The 26192-nt window shown below is 39.4% G+C and overlaps 1 protein-coding gene across 3 annotated transcripts in view; it reads left to right on the top strand.

Moving 5' to 3' along the window:
* The window catches only part of CDK6 (cyclin dependent kinase 6), a 134654-nt gene that overhangs the window by 69486 nt on the left and 38976 nt on the right, over window positions 1-26192 (top strand). For all 3 annotated transcript variants that reach the window (XM_031614384.2, XM_090142809.1, XM_090142810.1), the window contains exon 5: window positions 21792-21901. In XM_031614384.2, the coding sequence (XP_031470244.1) occupies window positions 21792-21901 (110 nt within the window). The remainder of the gene's footprint in view (window positions 1-21791; window positions 21902-26192) is intronic.

The raw sequence follows: 26192 nt of genomic DNA on the forward strand, positions 1-26192 counted from the left end.
CCTAGCTTCGATGCAGTCAATCCCTATAGCTGCACCGTGGCCAGGTTCTCAGTCCGGGTTTTCATATTCTATTTGGAAAATAGAAGTACTTTCTTTGAACTAACATTCAAACTGCTTTGGAGGAGTGGAGTATACAGAGAACAGCAGTGACCTTCAGAAATGGCGTGTGATATACTCAGGTTAGGGACTTTTACCACAGACTTCCCACAGGTACTTTGCAGAGTACAGACTGCTTTTCTTTTTTCTAGTGTTAGCACAGCGGTGTCATAATAGCAAAGTAAGCTTCTCAAGGCCTTGCAGGTGATTCATTTTCAATGAGTGAGTGAATGAAAAGTTCTATGGCAGCTCAAGAATATGAAGAGGCATTGAAAGATGTTAAGTAATACTTGGAGTACATCATTTAAAAATCAGAGTAGCCAGGTGAGATCCTCTACCCCAGCATTCAGTGCGACATAAAATGTATCCATAACTGCAGTTGTCAGCAAAACTAAAATGGTAACATCTCCCCATTATTAAGTTAAGTTCAAGCTAGGCACTGAAAGATGTAACAGATTAAAAAGCAGCATTAGATAAAATAATTATAGAAAAAAAAATGCATGTTTGTATCAGGTAAACACAGATTAAAAATTAGAAAGTGCACACATTGTGTTTTGACAAGTTTGGATAAAGAATTTGTGTTAAGCCAGAAAAGAAAGCCTCTCTCAATGTAAACACTGTTTTTAGATTTTTATAGTCAATGTAAACATCTTCTAAACTGCGCCTGAGTTTCCTGAATTCTGTCTCACTCTACTTTGTGTTTGCAACATCAGCTATATATTTACCCTGCAGAGAGTTCTGGAGGCCCTAAAAGGGGTGGAGTTCCCACCCTGCTGTGAGAAGTCTCTGTGCACATTCTATGTATAGCCACATTCGACAGATTGACTCCTGCACTATCAAACCGTCAGGTCCTCTGACTGAAAACAGCAGTCATACACTAACTCTAAATGTGTGCTAATTCAGGTTTATCCCCTTTGCTAGCACTGGACGTTACCACAAACTCACAGAAGAGCAATAATAAAAACTCCTGTTCTTGGACTTTGCAAGCATTTTCCCCAAACTTTGCTTTTTTTTCCTTAATCCATATGTGTAAATGTTCTCATTTCCCTTATATTTGGAGTGGACTTCATCATCCAGCTCTGCCCGATAGCTCCATCCCTCACCTTTACAGAGAGATTTCTTCATCACTTGGATTCTCCAGGCTGGCATCAAGGAGTTGCTGTTTTCACTTCTTCACATCATTATGCAGAAAGAATAGTATGCAAGAACCAGGTTGTCTGATTTACATTAGATTAATAACATGAATAACTCAACAGACAATAGCTGTAATTAAACCCAGAAGTCTGAAAAGACAGCACGAGTGTGTGACAGACTATATAAGTTTGTTGGGTCTAACATTTTCTTCTGAAGATTCTCTACGTGTCCTTTCATGTGTGGAACCCATTCAGAGTTGTGAATGTCAGCCTCTCAGTAATTTCTGGGTAGATGCATTCTGAAATGGAGAAGGGATATCCTTCAGACCTGACTGAAAATTCATTTCAGGACTGAAATATCCTGCTCTGAATATTGCTTTGGGACTTCCCAGAATTAACATGTTTGTGTAAGTACGTTGTCCAACTGAGGAGCTCAGCAAAACTGTTCCCTCCTGCATGATTCTGCTGCAATCTTCTGGAAAATTCCTTTTGCGTGGCTTGTATACGTCTGTGTGTGGACTTGGAACAGTATTGACATTGCAAAGTATCCCCACATTTGTCCAGCAGAACTGAAGTTGATGGGCTGTAAAGATGACAAAATCCTGTCAGGTTAAGTTCATTTAGAGAAACTACAGATTTATTTTCTGACAACAGTAAAGAAATTTCCTACAGCTAAGCTTTTGCTGTCAGGAGAGCAATAAGAAGGTGAGGAGGCAAAAGAAGACAGGGACAGTCAGTGCCTCATCAGGGAAAATGACGCCATACAAATACAGTGTCAGGGATTTGTCACTGTTGGTTTTTTCATTTGTTTTTGTTTTATTCTTCTTGTTTTTATTTTATTATTGTTTCTTGTTCCTCTAGGCCAAGGTGTGTTTGAGTTCTGTTGCTGCTTTGCACTCTGGACAGAAGATGCTTCTTTTTTTATGTGCAAGCAGTTTATTTGCCACATAGCAGACGTTCTTTCCTGGTGAAAATGTGAAATATTATATCCCAAATTTTCAATTAATGTGACAAATGACGTAAGTTCTGTTCTTTTCTTTGCTAAAGGTGCTTTGCAAACAGGATTGTTCCAATTCAATTGTGTAGTATTTTAAAACTAATTACCAGACATTCCAGAAACTTCATGTAAGCTTTCATGTAAGGCATTGTGGCTTGCCTTATTATCTTTGTGCCCATGTGGCCTTAGAGAGAAAATCTCAATGGTGCTTTTCCATTTTGATGATGGCTTGGTGGATGGACTAATCAGAACCACTAACATCTATGTTGATCACTTGCAGACTTAACATGGCAGTATATATCTTATTTAATAAAAGGAAAATGAGTGAGTTTTGGTAACAGTTCCTCAGTTACTATAGAAACCATAGGATACTTGACTGCTTTTGGACCCCTGTCCTTTGATATGCCAAGTTTCTGTAAGTTTTTAATGTTCTCATTCGCAGGATTGAACCTGCAGTCAAAATCAGACAACGAGAACTTAAATCCTGTGACTTGAAGAGAGGCAGTTTCTAACTTAGCTTTATCTACTAGAGTTACTACCTATTCTAATGGGTTTTTTTTCGGTGTCTGCAGCAGTGAAGAGGTATCCACACAGAAATCAGGGCCTCAGCTCAGTGTGCTGCAATTAACTCATATGGTGAGACCTACATCGTTAGATGTTTTGCTTGGCAATCAGTTACACTCGTAGAGTTGTGGGGAGCAAACTTTTATGTCATGTCAACTAGTTCAGCATTGGTCAACCTCAACTGAAGGAAATGGCACCTTTTTCTAGGAAAGCAGAATTGCCCACACAGCAAAAATCTGTTACGACACAGTATTTTTAGTCATAAGATGGCCTTAGTCTGAAAGGGAGATTCAATTAGATGTCTGTTGTGTTTTCAGATACAGAATTGCTTTGTATTCAGTTGACTGTGTGAGTGAGTAAGAGAAAGAAGCAGATGCTTTAACAGCATATAGATAGGAAGAATTTCGTTTCTCCATTTCTATTATAACTTATATTATGCCCCATATACCAGAGCAATTAATATGTAAAGTAAAAAGTCACACGCATATTATGACCACGAGGATTTCCCAATATTCAGGGGTGCTGGTACCTATGTGTAACTCCTGGCACCTTCTGTGTCCCAAAAAGCAAGCAGAAAGGATGGGGAATGGAATAGAATCATGAAGGAAAGTCTTTTTATTTTCTTCTTTTCACGTGAAGGTTTATAATTAAAGGGGAAAGTAAATTAATTACATGAATATTAAAAGGTTACTCTTCTATTCTAACATTTGGTCACAAGTTGTCTAATGAAAAGGAATGCAGGCTGGAGGGCTGCCATGCCTTTGCTTCTTTCTGCAGAGGGCCACAGGCTGAAGCAGTGATTGTGCGTGACAGATTCTGGGAACAATGAGCCTGCGCACAGATCATCCAGATGGAGCATGCTTTTCTAAATTACACCAACAACAGGGTGGCCCACAGGCAAACAAAATAGTTAAACAATACATAATAAAGTTTTTATTTGGTATTTCCTGTGAGCCTCTGCCAGTTGCCAGGGAGTGTACTGTATTTTTCTTTTGCTGTATTAATTGTTGACCACAACTGGCAAAGACCCAAACTACCAGGGACAGATAAGGGGGGGAAAATGGCATCTGGACACTAAAGCCTCAAGTGTACTGGGAAAAAAAAGCACAAAAAATTACAGCATATATCTGGAATTTTCCAACTAACGATGTGCGGATGTGGTAGCGCTAGGGAAAAAGAGCCAAACTGAGCCTGCTTTGTTCACTAAGAGAGGCCCCCCTGTAACATTCCTTTTAGCTGTGCATATTTTGGCTTCAGTTGTGCAGTTTTAACTATATACTGTGTATGGAGCAGTTCAGTTGTTGCTGCATGAATTTAATGATTTTGTTATGAGAAATCAAATGCTGTCAGTGCATGTGAATTTTTGTTGAACTTTGAGATGCATAAATAGAGGCTGTGTTTTAAATGTTAAATTATAGGTGTTAAGTTTTCAGAGGGAAGAGGGAGAAAATTTCATTAAGTACAAGCCATCGCTGCAACAGCTGCGAGGAGGAGACCCTCAGTAGCAGTGAATGCTGCCTTTTTAAACTCATCAATGAAATCAGTCCTTACCGTTATCTGCTTTAGGCAAAAGCCCACAGTATAAATTAACACTTGGATAAAAAAAGGAGGTTACAGAAACATGCTAGTTTGATACTGTTTTTCTATTACCTTTGTCAATATAAACAGTTTAGGTATTGGCATCTTTTTAAGGAAGTTTTATACTCCTGATTTACTATATACAGTGTTGTGATTTTGTTGTTACTAGAACACAGCAAAGAAAATAAACAAGAACAGGTTGCTGTTATTTTCTTCTACAATTCAAATAGCCTTGCAGGTATTATTAGGCAGCTTCTCCAAAGAAGATGAGAGTTGATGTGGAAGTTGTCGGTATGTACAGAGAAGAGAAGCAAATTCTTTAGACAGTGACAGGATTTGCAGCTACAGCAGGTCCATACTTCTGTTGGTGGGAAACAAATTCTTGTTGTGAGCTTAAACTGTTACATATATTTACTACATTTTTGGATATACTTGGACCGTCCCCTAGTCACCAGCAACCCTTGTTGCCACAGGCTTGTTTTCACTTCCAACTCACATGCTCTTTCTGGCGTTAAGTACTTTGTTTTTTCTTTGTTTGGTTTTTTTGGTTTTATGGCAGAGAGTTTTGTGATTGATTTTAGCTGCAAAATATGGAAGTCATCTATTCCATTATTTCTTTTTACATGTGCAGTTTTCTTCTGTAAAAAAAAAGAAAAGCATATGAAAAAAAGTAACTTCTTCACTTGGTGTTCTATTCATACACGCAGTGTTTATCAACAGTGCTGAAACTATGGGTCAGTAACATAGATTTCTTCAATTTGAGCTTGCAGAGTATCTGGTGTAGTGGATGACTGTCATAAGTAGCTGATTATACTACAAGGAGGCAGGACACGTTGCCAGTGGATTTCCCAGATGCTAGCTCCCATTCATCTTCCTTTCTGAAATTGCAGTAATTATGCACACTACTACTGGTATATTTTTCCTTCAAATCTGTTTTCCTGCCTCTCCTCCAGCTCAGTCATTTTTATCAACTAAATCTAGCTCCCACCCCAAATCTGTGGAGTTTGCCCTCCCACTGGTACCAATCATGCCCATTATCATCTTCATTATCACCCTGGGCCTCAGCTTCAGGCCTTCTTCATCAGCCCCTCCTCACAGAGCTTTTTGTGGATCCCAGTGTCATATGCCTTATTGGTCATTTTTCCTTCTTCCCTCAATCGTTAATAGTCTTCTTTTTCAGTCAGTGTCATCTCTCATGCACATTCCCAGCCCAGATTTTTTAACCCAGCAAGGGGATGTTGGGCTTACATACACTATTCCTCCAGTCTGTCCAGTTATTTTCATCTCTGCTGCTGCGTGTGATAGGCTCTCCTTCAAACATGGGATAGACATGGGATAGACCATTTACAGAGTAACAAGCTTTCTGTGCGGTCAGGAGCTTGAGATACCATGATGGAGCACTCAGCTCCCTGAGTTGAACTGAGTTGAACTCAGGTGTGCTCACTTAAAATTAAACTTTCTGAAAATGCAATAATTATGCACTAGTATAAAACCTTACTGAGCATGTGCTGTTTTTCTGGTTTGTGACATGGCCAAAATTGCAGCCAAGTCTTACAAGAATGGCACAGAGGTCAAGTTCCACAGCCTTTGTTACAAAACATGATGGCATCAGAGTTTCTCAGAAAGAAGGTGACCAGAACTTAAGATGGGCAAACCAAATGTGTTTACCTAGCCTCACTCATGGAAACCTCTGAACTGCTTCAGCTGAAATAGTACAATAAAGCTGAAATATTGAAATAAAGCTAAGTGTAAGACAGAGAGAGACAACACAGAAATATTTTTGTAATCATTGATTTTGGTGAAGTTGTAAGCTGCTTCAGTAAAGGTGCCTATGAAAACTGATTCTTTTTCACTTGAAAGAAACAATGTGTTTCCAGTCCCTAATGGAATCTATCAATATAATTAATGCAAAATTAGGGACATCAATTGGTCACAAGCTGCCAATGTGATATCAAAACACTACATCATGAATAGAATCGGTTGAATGACAGAGATTAATATAGCTTGATACTGTTCACTGGCAGGCATGAAACTTCGTGAGTACTATTGAAATCAGTAAGCAAAAGCAGGTCTATGCTTGGTAACACAACCATAACAATATTGAAATTGCTTTAGAAATTGTCTTTAAAAGTCATAATTGTCATGCAGTCATAGAATTGTTTGGTTTGGAAGGGACATTCAAGATCATCTGGTTCTAACCTTCCTGTCATGGGCAAGGACATCTCCCACAGGCTGCCCAAAGGCCCATCCAACCCAGCCCTGAATGCATTCAGATATGGGGCATCCATAGCTTCTATGGGCAACCTGTTCCAATGCCTCACCACCTGCATAGTGAAGATTTTTTTCTTTATAACTGATCTAAGTCTACCTCAGTTTAAAGCCATTACCCCTTATCCTATCACTACATGCCTTTATGATAAGTCCTTATCCAGCTTACCGTGGGCCCCCTTTAGGTACCTGTAGGCTGCTAAAAGGTCACCCTGGAGCATCCTCATCTCCTGCTGAAAAACTCTGACTCTCTCCTCCTGTAAAAAATTTCCTTTCCATTCTCCATCCAGCTTGTATTTGTGCTTGGATTCATCCTGACACAGGTGCACAACCTTGCACTTGGCCTCATTGAACTTTTTGAGATTCGCACAAGCCCACCTCTCAGACCTGTCCATCCTTTCCCCCCAGTGTGCCCACCACACCACAAAGCGCGATGTTGCTCAGAAACTGACTGAGAGTGCACTCAGTTCCACTGTCCATGTCACTGAGAAAGATGTTCAGCAGTACTGGTTCCAGTACCAACCCCTGAGGAGCACCACTTGCTACCAGCCTTCACCTGACCATAACTCTTTGAGTGCAGCCATCCAGCCACTTCCTTACTCACTGAGTGGTCCATCCATGAAATCCCTCTCTGTCCAATTTAAAGACAAGAATGTCATATGGGACAGTGTCAGATGCTTTGTACAAGGTCCAAGCATATTACATTTTTGCAACCTAATGAGCTGCTTTTCAGAATAAAATATGTAACACTTCACTGGAAGTCAGATTAATTAGAATAGGCTTCATTTCCCATAAGTGCTTTGAGTCCTTGTCCAGTCAAAAACTAGGCAAGCCTTTGAAAAAGGAGCTGATTTTTATGTTACCTATTCTGGGAGTGGTAAGTAGTCTGTTTTGTACTTGTATGAGATTAAAACTACATTGGTGCCTCATGTGACCTACATCATGTACATGACATTCCTGTGTATAACATTTCCTTGTGAACTGTCATCCCAGGACCTAGAGAAAGGAATGGCAAGATAGTTAAGAGAGGTCATCTACAGTACCTGACATTATTGTTCAGGCCTAGAATTGTTTTAAGAATTACTATTAGTCTCCACGTAATTGCTTTCAAGGCATATTGCCAGACTAATAGTTATTCAGAAGAAGCACTAAAGTCCTCTCTTATTTTTACTGATAACACTTTTCCTGCAACTGAAAAGATGTAAAATCTGTTGTTTTATCATTTGTTACGCCGTTTTCTTGTTTTCCTTTTACTGGATTATGCTAGAAGATTATTTTATCCTTGTTCTTATTTCATTTAAGTTCATTTAAGATTCTCCTGCAGTAGCCCAAGGCAACACAAAGTTTAACCAATATTTAAAGTTGTTTTGTAAATAAAATTTTGAGAAGACATCATTTAGACCTATGTTTTACAAAAGCTTCATATTACAAAACTAAGTTGAATCTAAAATCAGCAGTATCCTTCTAATAATCATCCTACTGCCGATTCTTGTAAACTCCCAGTGTCTTACCCTAATGATTTTAAACAGCAGTAATACAACCTCATGATATTAACAAAACAAAACAAAGAAATCTAAAATAATTCTTTGGTTTTGATTATAAAAAAAGACTTTTTCCCTGCAGACTGCCATTTTCCAAGAAAAGCAGATAATATTTATTGTATGTAATTGTATCCTCTGTAGAACACATAGGCTATTTCTGATTTTTTGTCTTTCAAAAATAATAACAATTAAAAACAAAGATAGAAATGATTCCACTGCAGATGTCCTCCTCTAACCAGCCAGAGCTCCCACTGAAATCAGGCGGAATTACGTGTGTATTTGGAGTCAGACTGCAGCTTTTTATGAGCTTCTAGTTGGCTTCTTTAACACACAGACTGATAACATTGGCTTTCTTTTGCATGGCATTTTTACCTTAGAGAAATAGGTGAGTTCCTCTCAGCTTGCTGTAAACCTTTCATATCTTTAAGTTTAGACCCTTGGACCATGTGGCATCATTAGGGACCGGTAATCCCAGTACCATATGCACATGGGCTTGGTCTCTCTGCAGAAGCTCTAGCTTCTAGCTCTGCTCCCCTCTTCTCAGTGTCTGCAGAGTCATGCACTGAAGGATTTCCTGGCCACATAAGGATGTTATTTACAGGAATTCCTCTGAAAGTTTATTGAAGAGGGTAGGATATTGCTGTCCCTGACAATTGGCTGTTAATTCTGTGTAAGTGTTCTGGAAGTGGCAGGCGCTCTTAATTCCTTGCAGAGATTTTTGCATGGGATGACTTTCTCAGTACAGATCTTTGTGTGGAAGAGGCATGGGCAGGAATCATTGTGATGATCGAGAAAAACATAAGGACGACAAAATTGATTTTTCCAAGGCAATGTAGTCAACTGGTGGCAAGGTTGATGTTATCACAAGGGCTCTTGGCTCCCTATCTCAGACCATTAGAACATTTACACTAGCTCTCTGAGTATATTTTCCATTTGATTTATTCTTCTAATTCAAGGATGGATTACATATTGAGATAACCAGATTTGAATGCCTTTTTCGCATGGCTATTTTTATTGTTTTCTAAGGACTCTTCCAGATCCATGAGTAATTCACAGGGCAGAAAAAAGGGTTGTGACACAGGAGGAGAGCTCCTGAATTTTGTATTTTTCATTCTTAAGCAAAACCTTTTAAAGTAGCAGGTCTACTTTCCATACTGAGTCCTCCCATACAGATCAGCTGGTCTTCAAGTGTCATTTCTCCCTGAGGAATCCCAGCAAATATCTGGATATGGAGAGCCAGAACATTTCTGTATAAGATGTTTCTTTCTCTCCTGGAGACTCAATATGCTCATGTTTCACAATCCCTGTGCCTATAAAGGATGTCCATTGCCTGAAGCTGGAAATGTTCTTTGTAACATGCAAAGCACAGCTAAACCCAGTTCTAGACTATTAAAAATACCTCTCAGTGCAGCAGCACAGATAGCAGATGCAGCGTATGTGTATTAGTCCATGCTTCCTTAACCAGCACTGAAATCAGAGTCTTGTCAGTTGGATACCTGGGAAGTAAGTTCAGACCCTCAGTGAAACTGTTTCTCTCTAAGGCCTCTCTGCAGACAGTGTTCAAAGGGTTAACAAGGGAGCTGCTCTGAAAACAGAGGCAGAAGGTCACTGGCGGCAACAGCAAAGACTCCTACAGCCTGCCATGGAGAGCCTTTCACCCGGCGTTTCCCACCCAGGGGATTGTAAACATTGGCTCACGGCCATGGCGTCCTACAGAACTTCTCTTTACTTTCAGCACATACGTTTATACGTCTTAATGGAAACTGAAGCACAGCAAGTTGTTCCCACATGTCCAGGAGGAGAGAAGGAGCTTCTGTTCAAATTAAAGAGATGAGGGAAAGAGCCATTACTCACCCTGGAATTTGAAAACATAGAGATACGCGTGGTTAGTGGTACTTCACATGTAACATAGCTGCTGTTCTCAGGAAAACTTTCTCAACTCACTGGAATGTGTAGAATGCTGTCACTTCATCAGGATCCAGAAGAGCTCTTTTATCTGCCATTTGTTAGCAACTAGCAATATTGTTCTTATCTCGTTGTCCTTTAGCCTGATGCAGTGCCCTCAGACACGAGAACTTGTAAAATGAAAGCACTCATTACCTTGAACATTTTTTTTTATTGTCTTGTTACTATCTCTCCAGCTTAAATAAGATGCTTTGTATCAATTTTGAGAGAGCTGAATGAGCTGGAAAAAAGCTGTTCTACAACACCATTTTCACAAATACAACATTTTCTGTTTCTATAAGACCATAACCACTATGGAGTAAAGTCCTTGGTGACCTAGACCGACTCAGATCTTTTTTACTCCACCTATCTATGCATAACTAATTTCCTAAGGAAAATGATAATACAAGCTTTAATGTTAAGAATGGGAAATAAGGCCTTACAAGTTGTAATACTGGAGCAATTGCAATATTCTGTTTTTCTGCTAAATTTTCAGAATCTTAATTTTAGTTTAGAAAGTCCTCTAGAATTTACAAATGGAAGAAATTTTCTTTTGGGTTCTTTGAAAAAATTGAGCTTCTCTTTGTACTGTGAATTATAACTTTTGGTTAGTGAGTGATGTATCAAGTAACAAGGGAGGAGATGTTGCTTCTTCCTTCACAGGATAAAATGGAGTGCCATCCTCTAGAGTTTTTATGAATCCCATCTGTTAGAGTCAGAGAGAGAGAATACAATCTGTCTAGATCCAGGGTAGACTCCAGCCTGGTTAACGTAATTAATGCCTGCTTTTATTTTTATCCAGTGATGGTCTAATGTAAAATGCATACACATTCCAGAGAGTAGTTATCCAGAAACTCGGCTCCTCGCCCCCTCCAGCTGATTGTCCTTAAGCGCTCGGCTACTTTCAGACACAGTCTTGCCCCATGACTCATATACTCCTGGCAGAATGGTGACTTGGCTTGAGCAAAGGCGAGGAAAGAATTGTCACCCAAAAAAACCCTAGCCTAGTGGTCAAATTAATTTCTTGGATGTAGGAGGTGCTTGGTAAGTCCCCTTCAGGCTGTTTCCACTTTGAGATTAACATAAAAACATCTGTAAAAGATGTTAATGTAGATGCAGACATGTATTGCTTCTATCACCACTCTTAGTCACAGCCTTCCCTAGGTGGGACTCCATATGGACTTCCATGGAGAACATCCAGGTATCTGGGGTACTGTCTGCCTAAATATACATCACATGCAGCAGAGCTATTTGTTCCTGCAACATAGGCTTTTCCAAATATGTGATCAGCTACAGTGAAGACTCACAGACACATTCAGATTAGTAGAAGAGAAATTTAGCCAGTAAAGATGCCTACAAAGCTTATAGCTTTGGAAAATCAGTGGATTGTGCCCAGCATTTTTGTGGGTGTACAGTCTACAAAGCTATTTAATATGAGATTCAAATACTCTGGAGCATCCTCTTACCCTTTCTGACCTTTCTGTGAAAAGTCTTCCTGCTTTGCCATGGAATTATAGGCCTACAGCAGGTCCTTGTCTTGGCTGTGGTCATGTATGTGTACATAAATACGTGTACCCATCCATATGTTACATCTGTATATGGAAAGTTAATCTTCTTTTTTGGAAACCTTTATGCTTCCAAACCTCATTTCTTATTTGTTTGTAGAAAGATATTTCATGAGAATTTTTGTTTCCTCAAACATTATTTTAAGGAATCTTGTTTAGTTCCATTTCTAACGTACTTCTGCTTACTTTAATTTAAAGCCATGCATTTATTGAGGCGTAAGTAAAATCTACCACATTCAATTTCAGATGTAGGACAGATTTGTGGTGTTCAGAGTTGCCCAAATTCTTAATACTGCAGATGTAGAAAGGGCCATCTTCATTGTCAGCTGCCATGGTGATAATATGATTGAAGTTCACAGCCTTGCAAAGCAGTGAGAACAGAGGCGTCCCAAGAGGAGCTTTTGTTACAGAAAAGCTCCCTTGTTTGCAATCCTGGGTTCTTTTTGGGGATTGCTGTAATATAGGAGGTTTAACTGTAAGCTATTGCTTCATTTGAGTATCATTGACAGATGTTGCTCCACCAGCCATTTTATCCTATCATTGGTACTTTGCCTCCAGGCTCCTACTTAAGCCTTGCTAGAGGCTTTATCAGTAGCAGCACACATTTACACTTTTAACAGGGGCGTTGCAGCACCAATCTTCTTTGGAGAAGAAGGGCTGTGTGGCTGTATAACACTTCATAATGTGCTAGAAGATCCCACCATACCGTGGAATACTGATGGGGAAAAATTACAGCAATTAGTGTCATAGTAAATGACATGTGTCTCATAGGAGTTGGTAGGACCTAGCAATGAACAGAGCCCAAAGTGACAAAAAGAATTTTTAACAATGATATCTAAACTGTAGTTTCATTATAGAAAAAGTAATAGTTTTATAAATTATCCAGAAAAATTTCTTAATTTTTGGTGTGCCGGAGACTAGTCTTGTCCAAATCAGACTTTAAGTAGAAAAGACATGAAGAGAAAGATTTTCAGATTAATTGAGATTAAGCTTATTTTGCCCCTGCTACACATTCTTGATGTAGATTAGGTAAGTACTTAGCAACTAACCTGCTGATGCACACACGCCGTCTGCACACTGCCAATATGCAGGCAAGGTACAGCTTTCTTACTTAAATATGCACTGATCGCTATTTGTATCCTCACTTTCCTGATCAAGTCTTGCCATTAGATCAAAGCACAGCATTGGTTTATAAGTTTCACTCTGAACTGAATGAAAACTGTATCTTGTGGAAGGTTCTTGCGCCAAATTTTCCCTCTTAAAGAGACCCAAACTAGAAAACTTTTCTTAATAACAATATATAACAATCCCAGTTCCTACTAGAATTCTTTGTTAAACTAGCACTCAGTGGTTACATATGCCTGTAAATGGTGTGGATTCTTTCCTTCTTTTTCAAAGTGACTCTTTTGTTCAAGCCATTTTTGATGTTCTTATTTCATTAAAAGTTTTTTAATGCCACATTCTGGACGTGGATGCAGTAAAGTCTCTCACCTAGATAACTTGCAGCATTTAATCTATTCTTTGAGACTCGTTTTTTGTGTGCATCTTCTCCTTTTGTTAAAGGTGGTTTGAAATAGAAATGTACCCAAGCTCCATGGGAGAGAGGCCTGCAGTGGCATCCATGGTTTGTTTTGCTTTATTTTTTCTGTTGAGAATCAAAGCTTAACACAGAACCCAGGAAGTGGAGAGGCATTTTTCTGTTAACCAGACTCCAATTTTCTAGTAGCAGGGGAAAGCTGGTCTTCATTATAAAGCCAACCCATAAGTGGCAAGGCTTAAGTATTCTAGTTTAGCCGTGATGAACTCAGGAAGAGATTAGGCAGTCACATGGGCAGCTTCCGGAGAAGCTCGGCGTCCCCTTATATTGGGGACCATGGTTTGGTCCTTAGTGCAAATTAGAGCTGCATATTCTTATTCTCCCAGGACTGGCGATAAGTGAGGTGGGAGACCAGAGAAGAACTGGATGCCAGCCATCTCAGTGGGAATATGGAGGATACTAGGAAGGTTGGTTTTGTGGTGGAGCAAAGCAACTGGAACAAGGCTGGGAGTATAATACTAGAAATTATGACCATTTTGTCGGCTATCTAAAAGCAGCAGGTGACTGATGTGAGTGGAAATGAGACAGATTGCTGCAGCCAGATCTCTGTATAAATACATTGCAATATCAGGACAAACCTCGTTGCATGCAAAGCTGACCACTTCTGTAAAAATCGGGGCTGTCCCATATTCCACAGAAGGCTTCTCTGCAGCTCAGAGATTAGGGCATCATGGTTTTGATTTTAACAGAGAGGTAGCATTGGCAAGTCTCTCCTCCATGGACCCTGAATCAGGTACTGTGATGCTGTTAATGTTATTTTTGCTTCTTTCTCTTCATGTAAAGATAAAATGCTTTTCAAGTGAAGTTTCAAGTCGTCTTAAGAAAGGTTCTCAGTATAGTATCAGTACAGAATTCTGTGAAATTTTCAGCTTAATGGAAATATATTTCCTTGTAATAGTTTTGAGATAAGTTCTGAGTTCTACCTAGTGCGTGAAAATATTACCTCATATAAAGAGACACTTTTCCTTTCTAGTAGCTTTTGCACACAGCAGCACAGAAACTCTTGAGGTAAAAGCCACTGAATGTAGGTAAAGTGTCTTCCGCAAGTATTTGTATTTGCATGTATGAAGTGCAAACACACTCACACGTATATACACACACATAACATCACTCAGACTGACAACGGATGTACCTAGAAATATTCTCCAGCACCACCACCACACTCGGTTATGTGGTTCTTCCTAGAAATAAAAAAACAAAATTTTGATCAGTTTTGTGTGTATAAACCACCAAAGAAATGAATGGTTTCTTTACTTTCTACCTTAAAGTTGATGCAAAATCTTCCTTTCTTCAAATCACAAATGTTTTAACATCAAAAAGAAGAGCTCACAATCTGAAATAACAACTTGATAGTGGGTGCTATGTGTGATCAGAACTTGTCTCCACTATAAATAGGTATTTTTTTCTTGATGGTTTAACTAACAAAATAGGAAGGACTATCTTTACACTTTTTAGGAAGCAGCTAATTAAGTATGCCTCTGAAGCTGAAACAAATGTAAGTAAAAGGATAAAATTGGTGCTACCATGTGCATTTCATGACACTCATAGCACTCAGAAGGATGTTGTCTATATATATTAGACTTCTAGTCAATAAATGAAGTGCTTTCTAAAATCCAGCAGGGTAGTTTGGTTCACTTTTACTGTAAAAGGAAAACTATTTTTATGTTTCTATAAAAAGACAAAATATAACTGTCTTTCTCTAAGAAACATTCTTACCAGCCATACCTACATCTGTGATGAACTGCAAACAGCTACATAGTAGTGGAAGAACCACTACTCAAAAAAAGAAATAAAATCAATATAATTACTCAGACTGATGCTGTCCCTGGGAACATTGTATAATATAATGATTATTACCTGTCTCCATTACAGTTAACAATGATAATACGTCTTCAGAGAGAGCGTCCAGGCTTTCTCTGTAAACCCAGAATGCTCAGTGAATATTTTAAGGACAGTGTTAGGAAAATACAGTAAGGCAGTCTCCAGCAGGCAAAGCAGGCATGCTCCGCTTCCAAACCAGGGATGAAATGTATTTGAAGTCACGATTCTAAGGCTGAAAAACCCATGTTACTGTCAGTTGTCTTGGCATTATTGCACCTTATGGACAAGTGAGTTTTGGAAAGGTTCTCTCCCCATGCTGGAGGTTGCTGTGAAAGATGATGCAGAGGCGGGGAGCAGCCCCACAGTAGGAGCTGTGCAGCTGATTTGTGTTGGTGTGTGGAGGACCAGAGCAGGCCCACAGCCTGGCTGCACGTAGCACAGAGCAGGGCTGGCCTGAGCTGTGTGGGAAGCACAGAGCAGCATGCAGGCCCCATCAGGGCTCCTTGCCTACTGTCACCCACTATGAATTGCCACCGCACCCCTGCCCCATGCTGGCTCTAAGTCACTATCTCAGGCCGTATCTGCTGAAACGTGGTATTTTTTAATATTAAGTAGTGATACAGGCCAGCACAGGATTTTTAAATGTATTCACTTAAGAAATTGCATTCTTTTCAGGCTCTGTGGAGATTGAGCATGGCATTTGTAGCAAGCAGGAGGGAGCTGCATTAAAGACAATCTCTCTGCAGCAGAGATTGAAGCCAGGCTTCAGGCAGTGTGCAAGCACTTGTAGGCATCTGTAATTCAGTCCTCTCCACTAGTCTGTGGTGAGTGCGTCAAGCTTACTCACAGCTGAGGAGAAATTGGCTACAAAGTCTGAAGAAAATTGCACAGGTCATTTTAGAGAGCTAGCCCTGAATGAGGAGCCATGCAGTAGCAGCTCCATTGTGAAATTTTAAGGGTTCCACTTTAAACCCCTGTGAGCAGTCTGAATCAGGAGAGAGGTTTTTGGTGACGTCGGCCACCATGAAGCAACACTACAGAGCTAGATTCTGTATGCTGTATCATGTATCCTGTACTTACATTCCCTCATCTTACTCAACAACAACAAAAAGACAAAAAGAGATGAAAAAGAGTCAGAAAGATGCCCCAAAGATGATGTGAAAACCCCAACAGTGGAAACTGTACAGAATAACTGAGCTGACGAGCTATGTTCATTTTCAATTTAGAAATAATCTTTCGTGAGGCTGAAAAAAACAAAAGGAGCCAGTGTCTAATAGCAAATATCTTTAACAAAATCAGCACCAAAACCAATATTGAAGAAACTATAATGACAAAAACAAAAGATTAGGAAGAAGAATTTTATTTGGATTAAAGATTACTTTGTATGAATCTGAGCATCCTGTTAATCGCTTCTGTGGCACGATATCTATGACAGCTAATATTTTAAGAGGTTTTACAGGCCTCTTCAAAGTTCCTTCAGAAATAATTAGAGTGGAATTAATCACATCCAGCTTGAGATGTCTAAAATGAAGACCTCTGCTTGTGGGTCAGCTAGATTGTCCTCACAGACAGTAAGCAGTTGCAGCATACGTTCATAGTTCAACCTGTACTACACTCTTACTGTGAAATAAAATGAATTGCACTCTGGGATTGCTAGTTTCTTTCCTCTGTCTGCAAAGGGAATCTGAGTGGCTCGGATGTAGGTATGTAATGCTATGTGAGATGGATCCTTCTTCAGGTGCTCATTCATTCCAGTTTCTCTTTATGAGGACTCTATACCAGAGACATCTTAAGTAGTGGAAAAAGCAGAAAATATCTGAATAAACCTTTACATCTCTGAGCTAAAAGTTATGGATATAGGATACAAAAGCAGAAGAAACAGTTCTCTCTTTTCATGTTGTCCAATTTATTTCATTGGTTTCTAGGCACAAACTTTCACAACATTTCAAATCACATCATTTAATCACAGTTCTGACTGCTTCCAGCCTGGTTTCCTTCTGCTCAGTAAAAGAGAAGGGAGGGGAAATCAGCATTCCTGCAAGGCTCACCATTACCCCTTGGGAGCAGAATGGGATGGGATGAGGAGTGGGCCCTGGTTCCACACCCGCCGCCCTCTTGGAGCCCCTGGTTCTATGGGGATGAGAGAAGCATAGCAAAATGCCTTCTCTCTGAAGTGAAAGGAAGACGCGGGGCCACAGTCTGACTCACTGGCTGGTGGATTAAAGAGTGCCAGGAAGCATTCGTGGGTACTGGAGCTCAATTGTCTATACTGTTAAATTATTAGAATGGTTCCTGGCACGGTTTTGAGTTATGCCAACTAGCCTTCCCTCAGACAGTTCCTAGGCACAGTTAAGCATGGACCAAAGACCATTCCCAATAAGCAGTTTGCATGCGGTCACCTTTTTTTGGAGGCTTGAGAATTTAGTAACATGGACATAGGCCACTCTGTGCCTGTTGGTCTCCGTGCCAAAGGAACGTTTCCTGTCCCATTTAATTTCCCAGCACAGACATAGCCACTGTGTTACAGTCTGATCCCTGCTTTGTTCCTGTAGCTGTGCAACTGGGCATTGGTCTGTACTTAAAGTCTGTGGCAAACCGAAATGTAGTCTTTTGTGTTTCTGTTGCTCAACCCCATCCCTAAACCTCTATTTGTCTTTTTTGAACTGTATGCTGTTCAGACAGAACTATATTTGGAAAGGGCTGTGCATTGCACAGATCCCTTTAAATTAAGCAGATATCCAGAAGTGAAAATCTGCTCTGTAAAGTAAATGGAAATTAACTGAGACAGACACGATGCCTAGATCTTGTGTTTGCAATGCTGCTGAACAGATATGTACCATAATTTGATTTTACATCAGAAATAGGTATCGTGAAGTGCAGGAGTGAACCTCCTGGGGCTAGGTGGTCCCAGATAGCAATGTCTGTCAGGTATAATAAGGCAGACAGCTTTATTTCAGAGAAAAATTATCCTTCTTCAGACTGTAAATACAGCTTTCCCTTTATTTCTTACAGAGCACATTGTCATCTTCAGCAAGTCCAACACAGCACTGGTACAATTTTGCAGATGTTCTTACCTTTCTCATGCCTCTTAGATATATATTTCATTTATTTTCATTCTGGCATGCTGCCTAAATCTATTGATATTTAAATTATAAGAAGTAGCACTAGCTACTGATACTGTTCTTTAACTGTTATCATCCCATCCGGATAGTAGAGTCACAAAATGTACACTGGAAATGGAGTATAGTTTTTCCCTTAGGTCCCAGTGTGCAAATTATTCCCAGTTTTCTTGTATGTAGACTAATCTGTAGAAAATACAAAAGTTGTGGTATGCTGGGGACTGGCAGAGCAAGCAGAAAAGCTAAAGGCTTTTCCTGCAGAGTGGTCACCAACTGCCACATTACAAGTGGCAAATTTTCAGGGCCGGCAGAATTTAAGCAAAGTGTAACAGTGCAGAAGTTTGAGATTTTGGTCCTAAAAAGGGGGCTGAGTCAGGAAGCAGCACCGAAGTGCTTGCTGTCATGCATGGAGAGCATGTCTTACCGGTGATGTGGCTTACCTAAGCAGAGCATTTTTTCATTCTAAGTCAGAACCATACTAAAGAGGAAGCGATGATCTAGTTGTTCAGCCACCATATCCTGTGTTCAGAATAATTTTCGTTTCTACTTATCTGCAAATGTTAAAGGAATGTCCACAAATATTTTCTTGGTTTCTATGGTAAGCAAAAGGGAGTGTGAAACTCTGTGTCAGAAGCACTGCATCATCTGCACACCCCATGCTTTGCAGAAGGCCCTGAGCAACGCAGAAGCCATATGTGGCATTACTTGTGTGCAAACTGGCATTTAGTAAACGTTGAGCCTTTTCATGTTCAGGTTTTGAAATGCAGACTTGCACATTACGAACCGTAAGTGTTATTACTTGATGACTTTTATAATTGCCATAATGGCAGAGCATATCAGAACAGCACTTCCCAGATCACTTCCTCTCTGACTACAAAGCCATCAGGCAGTTGCTGGAATTGATCTACGAGACTTTAGAAATAACTTTCTTAAGGTTTAAGTTTCCAAATTACTCAGAAACAAAATCTCCCGCTCCCCTGCAAACACGTGCACTGAGGGCAGCAGGGTGCCCGCTGGGGAGCTGTGCCAGCAAGCGGCCACGTGCGAGGGGCAGCCGGCGTGCTGCGTGCCTGCGGCCTTCTGGAAGCAGCAGTGCTCCCCAGGCAGTGCGGGGCATGCCGAGCTGCGAGGCGCCTCTCCGGGGCGGTGCGGCCTCTGTGCTGCCTTTCCCAGGAAATGGCACTTAGGGCGGGGCGTACGTTGTCAGAAGGGCTCACCGAGCTGTCTCACGTACATCCCCACAGTCCTTAATGTGGAACTGGAGGAAATAAAGCATCTTTTCGTTTCGTACGAGAAGAGCTGTGAGGGTCTCAAACCAGGAATGGTGGGTTGCGGTGGTATTTCCACCTGGCACGTTATAACAAGTTCAACTTGTTATATCTGATTTCTCAAACCAATGTTTCTTCAGAAAGATTTTCCACAAGTTTCCTGAGAAAGTGAAAGTGCAGATCAGAGCTCAAGAGAGATTCTGCATCACCAAAACCCTGCACGTATTATAGAAATAATTGTCACTGGTACAGCTAGGGCAGCTCCAGTAAAAATTCCCTGACCTTGTGCTGCATATGTCTTCTGTCAGGGATGCGAATCTCTGGAGAAAGCTTACCTTTTTTCATCGGCGGGGAAACATTTTGGAAAAACATCATCTGTGTGCTACCCAATCAGGAACAAGGCAAACAGAGTTAAACAGAGCTCGGCTTCCATACAGGAATCTGTTTATGAGGACAGGTAGCTGGAATTGAGATTGCCGGTGCGGTACTTTGCACCGTGTTATTGAACTGTTTCAAAGACAAATTTTATGAATAGAGATCAAAGCGTTTAAGAGGACTGTTAGCAAATATGACCACTTGTGCAAATATCCGTGAACCTCCCTTCAGTAGCCTTTCAGTAGTTCCAAAGGCTGTCGGGGCATGTAATGATCGTAATGAATGCTGTATTTGCTTTTGTTTCTGCTGGCTTTGACCGGCAAATTCAACTGATTGCTTCCATTGTTATTTATGCTTAGGAGACAATTATATGGTTATCATTTGAAAAAAAAAATAACACTCTTGTTATACATATCTTTGTACCAGTTTTGAAATTCATTCTAGTCAACATAATTTTTAAGTTATTTTTGTGCTATCCATGCACTTCGTTCTTTTTCTTTTTTCTTTTTTTTTTTTTTTGCTTTGTTATGCTTATCCCTAACACTGCATTTCCCAGTACTCACTTTTGTGTTAGTTGGAGAAAGAAACTACTAATTTTTGATACCCTTCCTGCCTGTAAGTTAATATTGACAGAAATTTAAATTATATCACACGCTGAGAATATATTGCCATTTAGCTGACAATCCTGGGTTGTATACTCCTGTGGCTCTGAGATTATATTTTAGCTACATAATAACTCACTCAAGACTCTAAGGAAGCTCTCTGTGTTCTTCTGTAAATATACTGAAGATACAGTCAGCCTCATCTGTATTTGGTTGATTTGTGAGAAACAAAGGAGTAAATATAAACTGTCCCATCTCTGTTCTGGGTCCAGTGTGCAGGACTCATCAAACTCCATCAATGGAGCCATGCCAGTGAAATTCCAGCTGCGTCTCTACAACACATTGCAACGTGAACGGCTGCCTGAAAGCAGGCACTTTACGTAGCATATGTCCCTGGAAAAGACTATATCATTTGGAAATAAACTGTGGGAGAAGTTAGTGCTGCTGTTACCCATAGCACATGAACAGAGACAGTTACAGAGCTGAAGGTCAGGAACCTGCCAAGGATCCCAGTGCTATACTGCTTGGGTGAAAACAAAGACAATGTAAAGATCTTGGTGTCCAAGGACACCACAGTAGACAGCACTGAATGCCTTTTGTAATGGACAGCTTTGGGGAAGTTTTAACTTAAAAAGTATCCATCTGATAAAATAATAAATATCTTCAGTTCAACATGAAGAAAGAACTTTTGAGACTGGTAGGGCACATTTACCCAAGTTGGCCAGTCCAGCTCCGTTAACACCATACCTTTTACAAAAAAAAAAAAAAAAATACTAGCTGAACTATGAAGAGCTTAGGATAAACATGGGCTACAGGTTCTGATTTATCTCATAGGTAAACCTACAGGATTCTTTAACTTCCTGGCTTCCAGTTTGGCACTTGGGTGATGACACCCAGGAAGTCTAATAAAGTGTTTAAGAAAAGCAGCCCTTGATCAATAGTCTAATGTTTGCTCTGCAGAGAATCTGAACATCCACTGGAAAATATTTGGGGTCTGTAAGTTGCATAAAGTTCAAAGAGCTGTTTTGACAATGTACTGGGATATTGTAGTATCATGCCGATGCTTAACTGTGATACTACATTTTTGTTGCACTGTTGAACTGCTCTGTTCTGGAGAAATGGTAGTATCTGATTCATTGTTATTGCAGCTTACCCATATGTAGATTCTCCATGCAAGACCTTGGTCAAATAAATTTGCCTGAATCTGTGAGGCTTTGCATTTTGAATGAAGCTAAATTGGATCACTAAAACCTCAGTAACACTTCTGAGGTTTTAGTTCTACAGCTAAACTTGCTGTAACTTACCTTTCTTTTTGTTTTTCAGGTTGTTACTTTGTGGTATAGAGCTCCTGAAGTTTTGCTTCAGTCCAGCTATGCAACACCAGTTGATCTTTGGAGTGTTGGTTGCATATTTGCAGAAATGTTCCGTCGAAAGTAAGAAATGCTACTTTACTTTCTTCTCCTTTTTTTTTTTTTTTTTTTTTTTAATTTGAAATTTAAAAGAATGTGCAGTAATTTCTGGAACAATACCTTGGATCATGTTAATGTTGGAAAGGACTGGTAGGACTGATAGGATGCTTCATTCACAGCACAGAACATAAGCATCCATTGCAAATTCATACCTTTCACAATTTTGCAGTCTTTCGGTAGGTGTCTCCCTGAGCTCTTGGTAAGATGTATACAAGCATTGTATTTCTGTTACACCTAAATCTAAATTCAGATAAATATGAGCTAGAGGGGCTGTTGATTATTTTGAGTAAAGCTGCATTCTAGAAAGGGCCCAGCATTCACCAGAGTCTTCTTGCTCTGGTGTTTGTGCATTAGACCATCAGTTGTTTGCTCATAGTCCTTACTTGGCATATCTGAGATTTTGGAAGTCATTTTAAAGTTGATTTCTGGAAACAGAGGTAGGAATTTGAAGAATAAGCTATTTTGCCAGGGTGCAGGGGAACAGAGGCAGTTAAATGCAGGTTAAAAAGAAAAAAAGATTAAAGATCAACTGATTCAATTAAAGAAACAATCAGAACTATTTTGCTATGAAATATTGTAGCTAGATGGAGTTGATTTGTGAATGCAAAAGAAATATGTGTGCTGTTCATTCCCTGTGGTAGTACACTGAGATTGAGACTGTAATATGTAGGATGTGGAGAGGAACAACCCCTCAAGAACCTTAGCAAGATAGACCTGTCTCAATATTAAACCAAACACATGCGTTTCCATTGAGTTCATTGCAAAAAGTCTGCGTGATCTCCATAGAGAAACTGTATGTATAATTTTGATACACCTATACTGTGAATCAAAGAATATACATAAAGAAAACAGGAAAGAAAATGATAACACTGAGAGGTATAAAAAACAAAATCAATACAGTTTAAAAGACAAAGCCATACTACGAGGGTCTTGAGAAACAGCTATTTAAAAGCAGCAAATTGAGATGAATTTATAGTGTGAAGTTCAAAATACAAGTTGGACTCTTGCAGAAGAACTTTGAGATTCCACTATTTATTAATATTAGTGTATGGAAAAATCATTTTTCTTGGGCTTCTTGCCTGGTCAAATGGCCTGGGTAGAATTAGTACACTCCACCCTCTCTGTGTCTGACTCAGACATGAAGTCAGAAGATGAGAGAAAAGAAGAATGTGGATTTTTGGAGGATCAATTAAGCCCTTCATTGCTTTAAACTTTAAAAAATTTAGTCTTATCTCATATACTGCCAGGTTCATGATGGCATTAAGCCATTGATATTTTTTTCTGATAATAGCAGCAGAGTCTACAGCTCTGTTTTTAGCATCGGTGATAGAAGTGATACAGGACAAAACAAATGAACACAGAACTTTATTACTTTCTCAAAGCTCTCATTTTTTCTCATTTAATCTGTGGTATTCTGGCAGATGAAAAATATTGCCATATGCAAGCACCACCAATTTAATTTCATTTTTGTGATGTATGACTCCCAAAACCTCACTGACTCCAAATCTCAAAGTACAACACAGTAAATTTAATTAAGGACAGTTAATTTTCTATTGGTTTACAAATGCAAATACTATATTAATATTACAAAATTGGAGATTTCTTTTAAGGGAAATGTGATCTTACTTCAAGTACAGTTTGATAAAACCAGAACTTCTATTATTCTTGCCAAATGCAGGGTCAGTCTGACATTTCTAGTCCTAAATTTGGGAGACTGTCAAAAACTGTAGAAATCAGGCATCTGCCAAGTCTGTGTGTACTATGTTGTTTCACTGGAAACAGTATGACTTTCACGTCCTTCAGTATACAAGCATGATTTGGAATACTAACCTAAAACCTCATTGCCATAAAGCTATAATGACCAGCACTGAGTGCTATCTCCATGGTTGTATTGGCTTAATGTTGCAATACTCCCTGTATGATATATATTTTGTCTTTCTGATTTTCTTCATGGATTGCAAAAGAAAGCCCATGTTACTGTGACCTTGGTAGCAATAAACTGTGAAATTTTGCAAACTTCATGGATTATTTCCAAAATATTAAATAAATGGAACAGCTAATTCTGAAAAATTGTAGTGCCCTTGGGTAATCACCCATCTGCATTTCCACTAGTACTCATAGAATAAGGTATGACAGTGTAGCTAAAGCTTAGAAGTACATGTTGGTTTGACGTTAAGACAACTTTTTATTGTTTTACTGTGTTCTTGTTTCCTTCTTTCCCTACTCTATCGTCCTTCTTCTTTGAAAGATTTTAAAGCTTTTTTAAGAAATATACTGAGACTCTTCTGGGTCTTTTGCTATTACAGAGATTTAACTTTTTTTGGAAATAAAACACTATAATAAATAAAGCATCACAAAATATATCAGAATTCTGTTTATGCCAAGCAAGCATTCAAAAGTGCAGACACTTTTTAACTAGGATTTACTAGAATACAGTTTTGTAGGTAGTTACAGGTACAGTCAGGGTTCTGTAGGCTTGGACAGGTATGGGAGGGAGGTGAGCTCTGTATGACTGGTCCAGCGTTGCTATGTTAGAGATAGCCATGTCTCTAAGTGGAAAGCACTTTATTTAATTTAAACCACTCTTAATTCAAACCAGTATAGGACAAATGCAAAAAAGATATCTTTAAAAAAAAAAAAAAAAAGGTACAAGAAACATAAAGGCAGATATTGGAGTTCATATACACAAATAAATAAATATACATCTAACACAGAGAATAAATTTGAACATATCCCTCATCTTGGCTGATTCAGTTGGCCAAATGGCACTTCTCAGCTGAGGACTAAAGTCCTGAAATCTGGGGTTTCTATAACATCATAACTATATTTAAAACCTACACATTTCGTTACAGTGCAGATTTGTAGGCTTCTGTGCTTCAGTGTGTACCTACTAGCACCTCAGCCCATCAGGGTTTGTGGGCATGAAAATTGGGCATATATGAATGAATAAAGACTGTCCTGAAGTCCAGCTGCTGATGAGAGCAGCCCCAAATGAAGCATTACTTTCAGATTTCCTTATAGGATAGTTTCAGGTTTTTTAATCTCCTGTCTAGTCAAGTAGATTTTCATCATTTGTAGCATATTTGGGTGGACTGTCCTTAGCTGACAAACATGTAAGTTTATTTATCACAGTAGCTCCTTTCTTGCTTTAAAAGCTGAGGTCCATTGATAATAATGACCAGTAAAGAAAATTGTGCAGTATGCTTTTGGTTGCTTTGGTATCACGGAATCTTTCACAGATAAAGCTGGAAAGTTTGATGGGCCTAATGACATAGGGTATCCTTTGGCATAGTGGGAAGATAAAGGAAGGTAGACTGGCAGTCTGCATGTCTTGTCTCAGCCCAGAGAATATTGAGCTATTTGCATCAATCTTGTTTCTACAAAGCATGACCAAGTAATATATTTAGGTAAAAAAACAAGGACTAATTATAAAAAAGTTTCACACCAATATTGAGCATTTTCCTTGCCAGTAGGAAAGGTTCTTGTACCTTCTACTCAATTAACAATTCATTAAGGAGTAAGGCAAGTTTGGGAGTAGGTCCTCGCTTCTGTCTGGACGCATGAAACTCTTCCAGCTGGCTGAAGGACTGAGGGCGGCTCCAAAGCGGAAGCCATGACCAGTGGTTTAGGGATGGGAAGGGCTGTCTCTCTTCTTGCTTGGATTAGGTAGTGCTTAATCAAGGTGAATGAGTGTGAGAGGAGAAGGGAAAAAGACTGAAATCTGAATCTGAGTGAAACAATCTATAAGAGAAAGCAACTGTTGCTGGTCTTGGACTCTCTTCTGAGCAGGCAGTGTTGAGAATAAGTGTTTCATCACTTAGTTCTTAGTTATTCATATGGACCTAGTCTTCAAAATGACAGTCCTATATGATTTCAGTCCTGCATAGACTAGTATGTTAGTAGGTATGTATGCAGGATAAATGAGCCAGATATCTGTGTAACAATTCCAGTTAGACAAATGTAACTATAATATTGAATAAACAAATTTGCCTTTATTTGTAGTAAATGCGGAACTAAAAATTGTCAGAAGAACCCATTAGGTTTCTGTAGCCTGTGTTATGTTTTTCAGTCAAGCTGAAGAAGTCATGCATCTGAGAGCAGTGTTCTGAATGCATGTGCAGTCTTCAGTAATATTACAGGTATCTATTCAAACTCAAACCTTAAAAGATGCTCCCTTCCCAGAAAACGTTTCCACCTCTCCAAACCAAAACTGAAACAGTATTACCTCAGTTCCTCTAGTTTTATCCAGCCATGA

Source organism: Phasianus colchicus, chromosome 6 (genome assembly GCF_987193195.1).
Source record: "Phasianus colchicus chromosome 6, bPhaCol1.hap1.1, whole genome shotgun sequence".
NCBI classification, from domain to species: domain Eukaryota; kingdom Metazoa; phylum Chordata; class Aves; order Galliformes; family Phasianidae; genus Phasianus; species Phasianus colchicus.